Source organism: Lasiodiplodia theobromae, assembly GCF_012971845.1.
Source record: "Lasiodiplodia theobromae strain AM2As chromosome Unknown scaffold_4, whole genome shotgun sequence".
Taxonomy (NCBI): Eukaryota; Fungi; Ascomycota; class Dothideomycetes; order Botryosphaeriales; family Botryosphaeriaceae; genus Lasiodiplodia; species Lasiodiplodia theobromae.
This window is the reverse complement of record NW_023336530.1, coordinates 285,735-299,506: the sequence shown is the minus strand read 5'-3', so window position 1 is coordinate 299,506 and position 13,772 is coordinate 285,735. Positions and strand designations below refer to the sequence as shown.

Genomic DNA, 13,772 nt, shown 5'->3' with positions numbered 1-13,772 from the left:
GGCCGCAGAAGCAAATGGCAATGGTTTCCGGCTTGTCGAAACGCCGTACGACTCCTTTCGTGTAATAGGCCCATGTCTCGGGGACCTGCGCGCATGCGAAACATATGGCGGTCCAAAAAAGGTAGATGCCGATGTTGAAGAAGAGGACCAAGATGATGGTTTCTGTTGAGAGGGTTTGGAGAGCCGAAGTTGCAAAGCAAGAGGAAAATGACGACCTGTAACAACTTCTTAGCAGCTGACCCTCTGCACGAAGCCGCCTTACTCACCATATCAATAACAACAAACAAAAGGTCCCGACCTTGTTCAACCGCCACCGCTGCATTGCCCGCATGATCACCTCTGGCCACATCCACCTCACCAATTGTCCTATCGCAAGCGGCAGATATACGCTCAATCCCAGCAACTTGAACACGTTCCTGTACATTTCATTCAGATCTCCGCTCACGTTCTTCCACATATCGAAGCTCCCGTCCTTCGGCAGCAGCGCAACGGTAAATGCAGGCGATATGACCGGGCCAAACACATTCCCCAGCAGCACCTCGACCAGCGCTGCCGCCTCGTCGCCATCCGCCGCTCTCGTCATGACCACGTTCGACGCAATGGTCGTGGGGATGCACGCCGTCAGGAGGAAGCCGACCAGCACGACGCGATCGATCTTCTCGGCCGTGTCGCCGGCGTTGATGGCCTGCACGAAGGCGTACATGGTGACGGGGCAGAGGGCGAAGGACACGCCCTGCACGAGGCAGTGCAGACGCCAGTTGCCGGCGTGCACGAGCAGCTTCTTGCCGGAGATGGACAGGCCGGAGATCAGGAAGATGACGGCCACGGCGCCGTACAGGATGCTGTACTCGGACCGGATCACGCCGCCGTGCGCGGCGACGTGCGGGAAGAAGTAGGCCAGCAGGCAGACGATGCCGATGCCGATGATCATCCATTGGCTCAGCAGAAACCGGGCTGTCGTCTTGAGGTGTGCGAGGAGCGGGTGCGTCGAACAACGGTCTTCCGAGGCCGTGTTGGGTTGCTCTCCTGATGAGCCTTCGCGGCTAGCTGTCGTGGTCGCTGTGACGGGCGGCCGCCGTGACGTCGTTTTCATCATCATCGTCATCTTCTTATGCTTCCTAGCTCTTGCCTGCGGGTCGTTTGCCACTCAGACACGTATCTCGTCTTTGGTGTAGCCTCGCAGCCTGCGCCGTGTGGCATATTTTCTGGAGCAGATGTCAGCATTGGTGAAGCGGTGAGGTGTGTCGTCTTTATCAGAGAGAGAGACGAGCGACGGATTGCAGCATTTGCGACATCGGGCATGCAATGATCGCTTCAGGGTCGGCTAATCGGCTGCGCGTTGATGCGGCTAATTTTTCGCCCGCATTACGATAGGCCAGGAGCCTTTTCGTCCTTTCTCACTGGCCGGTAGGTTCACGATCGGGTGAAAGTTTGACCTCACCGAATGAGAGGGCGATCGAGGGTGTCATCGCTAGGCGGTTGACGAGAGAATACACGGAGCGGTAGGAGAAATTGTCTTTTTGCACAGAGATGCTGATTCCCGCATTTTAGCAGAAAGACTCAAAGGGGAAGACCACTGAACTCTGAATTCCATCATCATTTCATTCGTTTCTAATTTCATCACGTATTTTATTTTCCGCCCCTTGCTTCTCATTCCTATTTCCAAGTTTTGGATCACCATACGTCATGGCTCATCGTAGTCTTTTTTCGTACAGTCTCCCCAGCAGCATCGAGATGATCACTCACTGGTGGAGCTTCTTACCCTTCGAATACCACCAGTCACACTCCTTCCTGGCCCAAGTGTCATCAACCACTTGGCTTGTGACACCAACTCCAGTTCCACCAGCAAGCTCATCATTGCCCTCACCGAATATCATCTTTTTCTCCTGCTTTCCCTTCTTGTATGGCAGCCACTCTGGCCGATCGGCAGCCCGGCCTTTCAACGCGTTGGGGTCGCCCTTCTGGGTGATGAAGCTGGTCCAGTACGCGTGCACTTCGCCCGCCAGCTTCTCATGGAACGGCGTGGTGCGGGCGGCAATCTCGTACGCCTCATACGGCTTCTGGTCGCCGTGGTTGGCGCCGTTCTGCACACTGGCGTTGGCAGCCCAGTGATACATGAACACGGGGGCGTCCTGGCCGACGCCGGCGTGCAGTGCGGTTGCGTGGACAGGGCAGACATATGCGTAGTGGGCGTAGGCGGCTTCGGCGCGCTTGTACTGCTTGCCTACCGAAATGGGACGAGACTCGACATAGGGCGAGGCTTCATCCTTGGAGGGGTCCGGGTAAAGCTTGTCCAGCTCGGCAATGTCCTTGTCGGTAAGCTCCGGGTGGAGGACCTTGAAGTAGTCGGGAAATTCCTCGGGAGTGTCGAGGGTAGTGGGCACATAAGAGGAGGCCTCGTTGGTGGTAAAGCCGGTCAGGATGGGAATCTTGTTCCACTTGCCGGACTCCCATGCTTCAGTCGGCCGGCGCTTGATGATTTTGCCGTCGATGGTGGGCTGGAAAGCCCAGCGCAGAGACGGGTTGTACTCGTCGAAGACGTCGAAGGCGGCCTTGAAAACAACCTCGGCGGGCTGCTCGCGCAGGCAGTCGAAGACGGACTCCTCGGGCACGTCGCCGCAGTTGGCACCCTTGATGTACTTCTCAAACTGGTCCTCGTGCAGCTTCTCGGTAGGCTTGTGGACAGCACGCGCGGTGGTGCCGCCAGACTCCATGATGGCACGCTGGAAGAAGGGCTCGTCGGTGTTCATAATCATGTGGCCAATGGCGTGGGCGCCGGCGCTGAGCCCGAAGACGGTCACATCCTCAGGGTTGCCGCCGAATTCGCCAATGTTCTGCCTGAACCATTCGAAGAAGAAATACATGTCGCGGAGGCCAAGATTGAGCAGGCCCTCCTTCTCAGTCAGGGCAGACGGCAGGAATCCGAGGGCGCTGATGCGGTAGTGGAAGCTCACACCGATGAATGGGCTTTCAGACCAGCCGATCATGGAGGGCAGATCCTGCATGGCAGCAAAGCCTCGGTTGAAGGCACCGCCATGGACATAGAGAGCGACGGGCAGGTTGGCCGAGCTGTTGACTCCAGCCGGGCGGAACACGTTAACGGTCAAGCAATCCTCGGCGAACGGTCTGGGAGGGCCGCGGAAAGTCTTGCCAGGGCACATGGGGCCATATTCAAACGCTTGGTATGTTGTGTTGGAGCTCGGGAGGGGCTCCAATGGCCTGAATCGCCTAGGACCGGTGGGCGGCAGAGAGTAGGGGAAGCCGCGGAATGCCTCGACGGGCTGCGGGTAGTCGCCATATAGTGTCTTGCCGACAATTGTGCCTTGCGGGAGGACAACTGCGACCTGCTGGCTCTGGTATTTTGCCGGGAGATAGCTACACAGTCACGTCAGGATTTCGAAGGCCCGGCAGATTCGTGGGGACGTACGGCTCGAGGACTTTCTGAAGGTCAAGCAGACCCTGGACCTGGGCCAGGGCAAGAATAACCGCCGCGGCAAGAACAGCCGCTGACGCACGCAGGAACACCATTGCGACTGCCAAACGCTCTCAAGCAGCTCCAATTCCCTCGGGAAGCGACGACGACAACTTGGCGCCCTCATTAAGTATCTCTCGGCCTCCAAATCTAACCCCGCAACGTGCTGGGGTGCTGCTGAATCACCCGGCTCGGATCCACTCCGATAGCGCTCACGTGAGTTTTGCAGTCGGCAAGTGAGTCCTCCATCCGAATGGACGATCACCGCCGCAGTTCGGCCGGGCGACGAGGCGTCGGATATCATGCCTTTTCCGCTGCCTGTCTCGCCGTGGCCAGATAGAAGCGTGCGCTTCGCGTCGCTCCCCCGCTCGGCCAGCGTCCGTGGGATCCGATCTTATCCCAAGCCAAGGTAGTAAGTCCGGGAACCAAGGATTCGGTATCAGCCAGCCTCTCTATACACATCGAATTACAATACCCTGCGCTATGGATGTTTCCGTCCTTACGCGGGACGCTTGGGCTATCAGTGCCCAGCTTATCATCACCCGTCGCGTGGCGGTCGCCTCAATGCCAATTAAATAGCCTGTCTTGATGCAGTGAAGACTCCTCCAGAGCCATCGAGATACCCTGCCCGCCTGTGCAACAATGACTGCCGAGAAGGACCTGGAAAACAGCCCGGAATCCAAGCCGGCCGCTGAGAAGCCGAGCTTGGAGAAGACGCCGTCCGTCACCGGCAAATCCGTCCTCGAGGGAGAAGTCATCCAGGAGCTCGACCAAGGTGAAATCTTCCTGCGCGAGAGCGGCTATGATTGGGCTCAGGTTGAGGCCATCCTCAACGACAAGCAGAAGATGAAGGCCCTTACCCGGAAGGTCGACACGTGGTTGCTACCGCTGCTCATGGGCACCTACGTCTTGCAGTACATCGACAAGTCGACCACCTCGTATGGCGCAGTCTTCGACCTGCTCTCCGAGACGAACATGACGGGCGACCAGTACGGCTGGACTGCGAGTTTGTTCTACTTCGGTAAGTGCTGAATCTGTCGTTGGACGCCTGCTGGCTGACCGCCTCCCAGGATATCTGTTTTGGGAATACCCCGCAAGTTACATCGCCCAGCACTGGAGGACCGGAAAGGCAGTCTCAATCACTGTGTAAGCCCTGACCCAGCAGATTCACGAGAAGCTTTGCACTAATGTTTCCCTAGCATTGCATGGGCTACTGTCCTCATGATCACTGCTGCGTGCGAAAACTTCGGTGGTGTCGCCGTGTGCAGGTTTTTCTTGGGATGTTTCGAGGCACCCATTACTCCCTGCTTCATGTTGATTGTTTCCATGTGGTACTCCAGAGACCAGCAACCCTTCAGGGCCGGTTGCTTCTACTGCTGCAATGGATTGGGGTCTGCCGTGAGTCGCCCCCGAGGTGGGCTTGTGCATCGCTAACACCTGTCTGCAGCTTGGCGGAATCTTCACCTACGCGATCGGACAAATCGACGGCTTCCCTGTTTACAAGGCCATCTTCCTTATCTGCGGTTTCATTACCTTGGTTTGGGGTGGCGTTCTGTTGTGGCTCCTTCCGGATAACCCCATGACTGCGAAGCGCTTCACTTTGGAGGAGAAGGCTGCACTTCTCGGTGTTGGCAGGAAGAACCAGACTGTGAGTTCTGTCCTGCGGCATGCCACCAATAGCATACATCTAATAACTCGTAGGGCACATTGAACCGCACCATCAAACCACATCAGATCAAGGAGGCCTTCATGGACGTACAAGTTTGGATCCTTTTCTTCTTTGTTCTGCTCAACGAGCTCATGAACGGCGGTGTTGCCAATGTCAGTCAATCAGAACAGCTTTGTCGCAGAAATTGGCGCGCTGACACCTCCCACAGTTTGGCAAGCTCATCATCAAGGGTCTCGTCCACGACCCTCTCAAGACGACTGCCCTCGGTATCCCGCAAGGTTTCTTCCAGGTGGGCTTCGTCCTGTCTGGTGGCTTCTTCGCTTCCTACTTCAAGAACTCGAGAACCATTATAATGGCGCTCTACGTACTTCCTACCATTGCCGGCGCCTCTATACTCTGGAAGATGCCTCGGTCTAACAAGGTTGGCTGCTTGTTCGGCTACTATATTGTAAGTTTGACGACGTCCATGCCCCTCAGAACTCGCAGTGAGCTGACTGATCTTCTGCGATAGGTCGGCGCCTACGTCGCCTCTCTCACGATCGCTCTGCAGATGCCGGCTGCGAATGTGGGCGGCTACACAAAGCGTGTCACTGCCACCGCCTTCGTCTTCGTAAGTGACCTGCTTGCCGCACGCTGCTCATGTAGGACTTTACTGACGCCAAATAGCTCGCATATTGCATTGGCAACATCATCGGCCCGCACGCCTTCCTCGACGAGGAGGCTCCCATCTACCAGACAGGCATCAAGATGATTCTCGCTTGCTCCTGCTGCCAGTTCGGCCTCGCTGTCTTGCTGCGCTTCTGGCTCACCAAGCGCAACAACGAGCGCGACAAGAAGCTCGCAGAGCAGGGCGGCGCAGCCGCAGGAGATGATGAGCCATTGATGGATAAGACGGATTTCGAGGTGAGTTTCAACGTTTGAATCATGCAGCATTCAGCTTGCTAATTACTTGTTCAGAATCCGGCATTCCGCTACTCACTATGAGGAGCTTGTGATATCACTGTTTATTTCCCCTTTTTTTCGATTTAGTGTACGACATTCACCCGGAATAAAGACGGGTTTCATGATTGAATGGATTGATTGCTTGTTGTTTTGATATTTTTCCTCTGTCCATTGATTCGACCTTCATCTGCTTTCCGTTCTTCGGCCGGGATGCATGATAATTTTGGCATATCGCTTACTGCCTGCCCGCGATAGTGGAGAGGTCTCCGTATGTCAATTATGGCATTTCGACCTTACTCAACATTTAGTCTGCCCCGGGGGTGCAAATCAGTTGTTGACTCTAATATCTCAGGTTAATATGCAGAGATATAAATTCCTCCATGAGGAGCATTACTTTAAACTCCATCACAAATATCCATATTAAACTCCCTCCACCCTTAGCTTACAATTACCATACGATGCCCGAAATGACCAAAATATCCTTGTAAGAAGCCCCCATTACTTCTATGCTTACTTTCACTTTCAATTCCTCACAGATTAGCCTCTGTCCGAATGCATTTGTTCACATTTAGATCGTGCTTTCATCATGTCCGGACAGATGCTGCGACTACCCTCTATTGCAAATACTAATGGAACCGGCCTTGTAGCCTCGGAGCTACGGGACACACCGGCGGCGAGGTCCTTGATGCGATTATCTCAGAGCTCCCCGATGTCGAAGTCACGGCACTCGTCCGGGGCGAAGATAAAGGTGCTCGGTTGAGTAGTCGCCACCGTCACGTCAAGACCATCGTCGGCGACCTTGACAGTTTGGACATTATCGAGCAGGCGTCTAAAGTTGCAAGCATCGTGTACGTTACAGACTACTTGTTCTTTCTTTTTTCTTCCAGTTCGTGCCTTGTGATGCACACCCTACAATCTTACTCATATCATCACTTCTATCGTATAAGGCTCGTCTGTTCAGCGACTCCGCTCCTTCGCCCTCTTTCTCATCACATTCCTCCCACCTGACCGACGATGGTCGATGCGATGGAGAGGTTGGGAGGGGGCGGGTTCGTGGTCGGGAAGGGAGAGAACAGGTTGGAGTGGGTTGCATGGGAGCGGTTTGGCGGCCATCTACGTTGTCATGGTGAGGGACGCGCTGGAGGAGAAAAAGAAGGAGGGGGGTAGGAATGGGGAGGAGGGGAGCGAGCGGTCGCTGCTGTGGGTGGCAGAGGCGTACTATTTTGCCGCAAATGAGGAGACGAGTTGGATGGAGTGGATGGAAGTGTTGACAACGGGGAGAAGGGCAGTGGGATCAGGGAGGTCTGTTTTGAGCAGGTCGTCAGGGCAATTGCGGGCGACGGTGAGCCGACAATAATCGACGAGGCGTAAGCGACATTGTTTGGGACGGAAATGAGGTGCAAGAGCGACAGGGCGAAGGAGCTGCTCGGGTGGGTGCCGAGGGGAGAGGGGTTAAAGCGGCAGTCGGGGAGACTGTTGATGTGTTGTTTGCGAAGAAGCAGACGGCGATCCATTAATAGGGATATAGTGGGAGACAGGGGGAATGGTGTTAAGGTATACAACAGTGCCTATACTTTTTTTAATAGATTTCTAGCATCCCAATACGTTAGGGGCGTTCAAGAGCGGAAAATTAGTTGCAAACAGAAGTCTAAAGACGTAACTTAGTATCTTATGCTAACCGCTCTCCCCTGTGACTACTCGACAGTTGAACCCCTTGATACTTTCCGATACTGCCGGCCTTTCTTTAGCCTTGGCTTTGTATTCATTATCGATGAAACCCGTCAGTATTTTGTGTATTGCAGTAGGAAGTAGATCGTGAGAATAATTACTCAGGAAATTTGCTTTCTAACGATTATTTCTCATTAGCGCTTCAACTGCAGTTTCTGTAGTCGCCTCATTTGCTGTCGAAATACAGGAAAAACCGACATTAGACTATTGCTCTCATTCCTTCTAGTTTCGCTTTAGTCACATCTAAGATCACATGAAACGAGTTCCGTCAAGTGTTAAAACTTTTTAAGGTATATCATTTGAATTGTCTCGGCTCTCGGCGAGACACGGAGTAACTGTATAAAAAGTACAATGCCGTTTAGGGACGATTAAAAAGCGAATGTCCCGGCTTTGCTATGAAACTTGATGCTTGCTACGCCCCATTGCATTCTCCGATGATGCAAGAACAAAACCATGTGAAGAGCCCAAAAATCGAAAGACGCCATGCTTGCAGAGTATCCCGTACGTCCCAAGGTAGGTATCCATGAACACCAATCATTCTATAAGACATAATGCACAGAGAAGGAAACGTATCGCGTGTTTTTGATCAGAGCGAACTCATGCGTGGTGCATCAGCTCGACAGGCGGGCGGGAGGTGTGGGCGAGGATGGGGCGCTGGACATCCTCCATGGGCGTCATCTCGCCAGGGCTGGCGGTGGTGTCCTCGACGGCGATGGCAGGGAGATCGGGGCTGTCGCCGTGGTCTTCGGGGTGGTAGACAATGACGCCGCTGCCGCTGCGCTGCCGCCGCTGCGAGTCGGCAATGGGGCTGATGGGGCTCTTGGTTGCGTCCATTTCCGAGTCGACGGGGCTCTGGGGCAGGGCCTCGGGGCGGGCGTGCAGCTTGGCCAGGGCGGCGGCCAGATCCTCGGCGTGCACCTCCTTGTTCGGCGGGTCCTCGTTGCGCACCTCCCACCCGTGCGGCGGCGAGGGCGGCGGCGAGATGAAGAACAGCTTGTCGCTCTTGGGCAGCGGCAGGTGCTGGTCGGTGGGGTTCAACGGCGTGTGGGTGCCAAAGTAGACGCGCACGCGATCGCCCATGATTGTCTCGCCGTCCAGCTTCTGCTTGATGGTCGTGGCGGCGGGCACGTCGAAGAAGGAGACGACGATGCGGCGGAAGGAGCGCAGCGGCGCCCAGGTGTGTACGGGCGCATACGAGTTGATCAGGTTGCGGAGAGTATCAAGGTTCGCCGGGTGGAAGATGGAAGCATCTTGCAGGTTCTGCGAGTTCAGTGTTAGTGGGCGCTGGGTGGGCGAGTGGCGGTGAGAAGGAGTACTCACGGTGATGAGGAGCGTGTTGGAGGGCGGCGAGGGAGTGATGAGCGGCGGCAAGTCGGAGAGGTCGATAGAGAGGTTGGGCGAGCGGCGACCGCGCGAGGAAGCGAAAGAGCTGCCGGTCGAGGAAGCGCGGGAGCGCGGAGGCGACAATTGTGCGGACATGATAGTGGTGTTGGTATAGTGTTCTCCGGTGTGGATGGTGTGGAGAGGAATGTTGTTTGGTTTGGAGGTGTGTTGGTCTGCAGAGAAGACGAGGCTGGGTGCGATGCGGGTTTAAAAGCGAACTGGAGCCGGGGCTCAGTGTATCATTGATGCGACGGAGTCTGGTGGCTGAGCTCTGGCAGGCGATGGTGTGGATCGGGGCTTGGCCTGGCGCTTAGCCGTCTCTCCGCAGATTCGAGGCCCGCGCGGCCGAACAAACACAGCCCCCCATACCCTTGGCCGCATCACCCGTCCAACACTCCGCTACGCAGGCGCGGCATACAATCAAATTTTCTCCGCGCCCTCCGCTCTTGGCTCCGCTCTAACGGGTGAGCGCGTGCCGCGGCGTGCCGTGGTGTGCCTCGCTGCGTCTGATGAGAGAGCCGTGCTGCCACTGCGCCCCCCAGCAGCGCCTTGCCGCTAACATTCCTCTCTCCAACAAACGCGCAAGCAGCTGTCCCCGCAGTTGGCCCGCGAAAGGGGCGCCAGGCACGGATGCGATTGCGCGCGATCTGACGATAAGCTGTGCTGGTAGCAGCGGCTATGTACAAACGCCCAATAGTCTGCCAGCCGTCCCAATCCGTGCGGCATTATTTGCTGGGCTAAGCCTTAACCTTGACCACCACTTTACCAAAGTGCCCGCCTGAGAAGAGATACTGCAGCGCTTCGCCTGCCGCGTCAAACGGGAACTCCCTGTCAATCACCGGGTGGATCTCGTGCTTCCGGTAGAAGTCGCACATCTCCTCGAACCGCTCGCGCGGTCCGTTGAGGATGCCCTTGAGCGTCACGTTGCGCCGGAGTGCTAGCACGTTCACGTTGGTCCTGTCGCCCGCCTCATCCTCCTTGCCCGACAGGTACCCGATGGAGTTGATCAGGCCGCCGAATGCTACCGAGTCGAAAGACTTGCGTAGCGTGCGTGCACCGCCCGTCTCGAAAATTATGTCCGCGCCTTCGTCGTCCGTGACCTTCATGACCTCGTCCTGCCACTCCGGCGTGCTGCGGTAGTTGATAAGGTAGTCCGCGCCAAGCCTCTGCGCCTTCCTGAGCTTGTCATCCGACGACGACGTCACGATCACTTTGGCAGAATTAGCGTTTGCTCCAAAGACCGGTCGCTTTCAACTGACCTTTCGCGCCACTGGCCTTTGCAATCTGCAAGCCGCAGATGGACACGCCGCCCGTGCCCTGGAGCAACACGACCTCGCCTTCGCCACCCGGCTGGCCGAGTGGCCTCATGCCGTTTATGGCCATCCACGCAGTGACCGCAGCAATCGGCAAGCACGACGCCTCCTGGTCCGTCATGTACTCGGGCACCTTGACCAGCCCGTAGCTCGGGAATACGCGATGCGTCTGTAGGACGCCGTCCAGCGGCAGGCCGAGGCCGGACGCCATATCCTTCGCTTTGACCTGGCCCTTCTGGTGCGTTTGGTTGAAGATGGAGGCTACGCGGTCACCGACCTTCCACGGCACGGTGGCGGCGCCCTCGCCGACGGCCGTCACGACACCGCACATGTCGGCGCACAGGACGAGAGGCTCCGGCTGACCGTGGCCGACCGACTTGTGGTGGTTGTACAGCCCCATGGCGACTGCGATACGAAACAAGGATCAGCACTCATTCAATGCAAATTCGCAGGACTTGCCAAAAGGGGAAAGTTGGACCTTCTGTGTCGCGGTAGTTCAACGACACAGCCCGGATCTCGACCAGCACCTCGTTCTCTCTAGGCGAGGGCATGGGCGCTGTGCCCTGGTACACTTTGTCCAAGCCATTCTGCAGGGTCAACCACTGTTTCACCTGGTTCTCACTCATGATTGCTGATTGCGGTAGTGAGTGGGAGATGGTCCGCAGCAACGTCTGCTTAGTCGAGGAGGAAGACTTGTGAGAGACCCCCCACTAACATCATTTCTGGTAACTGTGGGGGTTCCCAAGGCCATTACAAAGCAGGTGACCCGTCGGACCGGGCAAAAGAGCCCGATGGAGCAATATCTTCGAAGTGCTGGGCAGTCTGCGTCCTTGCCTTCTAGAATTTTCGTTACGTGAAGCCTGTCACCGCGGAATGGGAGAGCTCATGATTACTCAGCTCTCATGGCTCTGCATAACCAATCAAGTCACTGCGCTGAAACCGCTTGGTGTACTTGACCATTTTCCCAGAAGCATATCGGTCGGGAGTCGCACTCGGTGCCGTTGTCGATTACCCGGGGCTCGACGTCACTGGCTCGTGCGCTGTTGATTAGATAGCGGGAGATCATCGGCACACCAGCCACTGCCAAGTCTGCTAAGCCACGTTTTACAGATCCGGGCCACTGTGGCTGGGCTGGAGGACAGCATTTCGGCCACTCCGGGCCTTGTAATTACTTCGCCATGTTCAGATGGCCAATTCGTTTTGTTGAGAAGAGCTCAACATGGGTTGAGGTGGCTTGAGTCATCAAATCGTCTCAGGTACAGTGTATGGCTCACCTACCTGGTCGCGTTGGTGGGCGGGTTTGGGTAAAGAGTGAGCGAATGCCAGATGGTGAATTGGCGACCAAATCTTTGAAATACGCCGAAGGCTGTGGCACTTTTGTGGAAAATCCGAAGGGCTTTGAAAGAATTACCGTAGTAGGTAGATGTTGATGAAAGGCAATCTGTAACTGCTAGCTCAATGCCAGAGTCAATCATCAAACCGAACAGCCCCACCTATCCGGCAGATGTACATTACTATCCTCAAAGGCACAAATGATAAGCAAAAGGGCCAGAGAGGCTGGACGACGAAGGATGCGTTGACGGGCCTTGCGGCTCTGCATGCAGGTGTGCCTGGCGGCTGCGGGCCCGTGCGCCGATTGGAAGCTTGTGAACGGCTCTTGCACCTGCCTAGTGACACTCCACGGCCATTCTCCAACGCCGCGGGGAGACGCGACAACCCAACCCTCAACCTCCGCGACGTACTGCGCCTCCCTAAACTCCGCCCGCTGCACCAACTTCTTCCAGCTGCGCCTTCGCTTAATCCGCAACACCGCCTGCGCCGAGCTTCCTAACAACCGCACGCAGCCACCTCCTTCACGCGTCCGCTGAGACGCCTCTCGCCGCAACCATGGACTACGACATGCTGGGCATGGATGCCGTCGATGGCATCCAGGTCAAGATTCGCGAGGTGAGGCTCGACCTGCGCGCACTGCCTGCCTCGCGCCTCGCCACTGACAGAGTACCTCACAACAGGCCGACGATGTCGCCATCGACTTCGTGCTCAAGAACGTCGACCTCGCCTTCGCCAACTCGGTGCGCCGCGTGATGCTGGCCGAGATCCCGACTATGGCCATCGATCTGGTTGAGGTGGAGAAGAACACGTCGGTGCTGGCTGACGAGTTCATCTGCCATCGCCTGGGCCTGATCCCGCTCAACAGCCGCGGTTGCGAGGACGTAGCCTACACGCGTGACTGCGACTGCGAGCAGTACTGCGAGAACTGCAGCGTGCTGCTGACGCTCAATGCCCGCTGCACTGGCGACGAGGTCATGACCGTCTACGCCCGCGACTTGCAGGTTTCGGCTGCGCGCGCCAACGAGTGGGTCGGCACGCCCGTCATCAAGGATCCTCAAGGCCACGGCGCCATCATCGCCAAGCTGCGCAAGGGTCAGGAGCTTAAGATGCGCTGCATCGCGAAGAAGGGAATTGCGAAGGAGCACGCCAAGTGGGCGCCTACCGCCGCTGTCGGCTTCGAGTACGATCCGCACAACAAGCTCCGCCACTTGGATTACTGGTTCGAGGATGACCCATCCAAGGAATGGTGAGTCGATGGAACCCAGCTGCTTGGCATGCCAGTGGCGTATTGGTTCGTGGTAAAAGCTAACGAATATCACTTCGTAGGCCCATCTCTGACAACGCCAACTTCGAAGGCGACCCGCCCCAGGAGGGCGAACCATTCAACTATGACGCCCAGCCCAACCAGTTCTACTTCAACCTCGAGACCGTCGGCGGCCTTGAACCCGACACGATCATGCTGCAGGGCGTCAAGGTGCTCCAGCAGAAGCTGGCCGAGGTCATCGGCGAGCTGACCGGCGGCGGTGGCGACCGCGGAATGGGTGGCATGGACGGCGTTACCTATGGCGGCCCTCGCAGTCCGGACATGAACGGTGGCGCCGGCACCGCCTACGGCGGCATGGACCAGGGCTACACTACGCCATACGCCGGTGCTGGCGGCAGCACGAGCGTGTGGGGCGGTGCTGCGACGCCTTTCGGTGCCCAGCCATATGGCGGTGGTTACTGAGAAGTAAAAAGCAGGCCGTCGATGAGATTGACACCATCTCACAAACTATAAAAGGGACCCAAAAAGGAAAGGGAAGGAGTGACGATTAATTGGTCTTGCAACTCGACCGAAGAAAAATCTCCCGGCTACGGCCGAGGTGAGGACAAAAGGGCAGCCGTTGCACAACATTACGAGAGAATGGAAGAACCACTGCGTGGCAGCAGACGA

General features: G+C 56.6%; 5 protein-coding genes across 5 annotated transcripts; 2 read left to right on the top strand and 3 right to left on the bottom strand.

Annotated features, from left to right (window-relative positions):
* Positions 1 to 262: 262 nt before the first annotated feature.
* LTHEOB_1507 (Sphingosine-1-phosphate lyase) lies at positions 263 to 3,528 on the bottom strand (the record flags this gene model as incomplete). Its single annotated transcript, XM_035510216.1, has 3 exons — positions 263 to 1,118; positions 1,747 to 3,375; positions 3,428 to 3,528. 3 exons carry the CDS (start codon positions 3,526 to 3,528, stop codon positions 263 to 265), a joined length of 2,586 nt encoding a protein of 861 aa, XP_035366017.1.
* Positions 3,529 to 4,114: 586 nt separating this feature from the next.
* LTHEOB_1506 (MFS transporter) lies at positions 4,115 to 6,125 on the top strand (the record flags this gene model as incomplete). Its single annotated transcript, XM_035510215.1, has 9 exons — positions 4,115 to 4,493; positions 4,543 to 4,618; positions 4,672 to 4,870; positions 4,920 to 5,120; positions 5,174 to 5,293; positions 5,350 to 5,589; positions 5,653 to 5,751; positions 5,808 to 6,044; positions 6,099 to 6,125. 9 exons carry the CDS (start codon positions 4,115 to 4,117, stop codon positions 6,123 to 6,125), a joined length of 1,578 nt encoding a protein of 525 aa, XP_035366016.1.
* Positions 6,126 to 8,408: 2,283 nt separating this feature from the next.
* LTHEOB_1505 (Calcineurin binding protein) lies at positions 8,409 to 9,290 on the bottom strand (the record flags this gene model as incomplete). Its single annotated transcript, XM_035510214.1, has 2 exons — positions 8,409 to 9,071; positions 9,132 to 9,290. The coding sequence occupies 2 exons, from the start codon at positions 9,288 to 9,290 to the stop codon at positions 8,409 to 8,411; spliced, it is 822 nt and encodes a 273-aa protein (XP_035366015.1).
* A 641-nt stretch (positions 9,291 to 9,931) lies between these two features.
* LTHEOB_1504 (Zinc-binding dehydrogenase) lies at positions 9,932 to 11,133 on the bottom strand (the record flags this gene model as incomplete). The annotated part of the gene is made up of 3 exons (XM_035510213.1): positions 9,932 to 10,404; positions 10,454 to 10,912; positions 10,986 to 11,133. 3 exons carry the CDS (start codon positions 11,131 to 11,133, stop codon positions 9,932 to 9,934), a joined length of 1,080 nt encoding a protein of 359 aa, XP_035366014.1.
* A 1,261-nt stretch (positions 11,134 to 12,394) lies between these two features.
* On the top strand, positions 12,395 to 13,565 carry LTHEOB_1503 (RNA polymerase ii subunit 3; the record flags this gene model as incomplete). Its single annotated transcript, XM_035510212.1, has 3 exons — positions 12,395 to 12,454; positions 12,520 to 13,085; positions 13,166 to 13,565. The coding sequence occupies 3 exons, from the start codon at positions 12,395 to 12,397 to the stop codon at positions 13,563 to 13,565; spliced, it is 1,026 nt and encodes a 341-aa protein (XP_035366013.1).
* Positions 13,566 to 13,772: the final 207 nt, after the last annotated feature.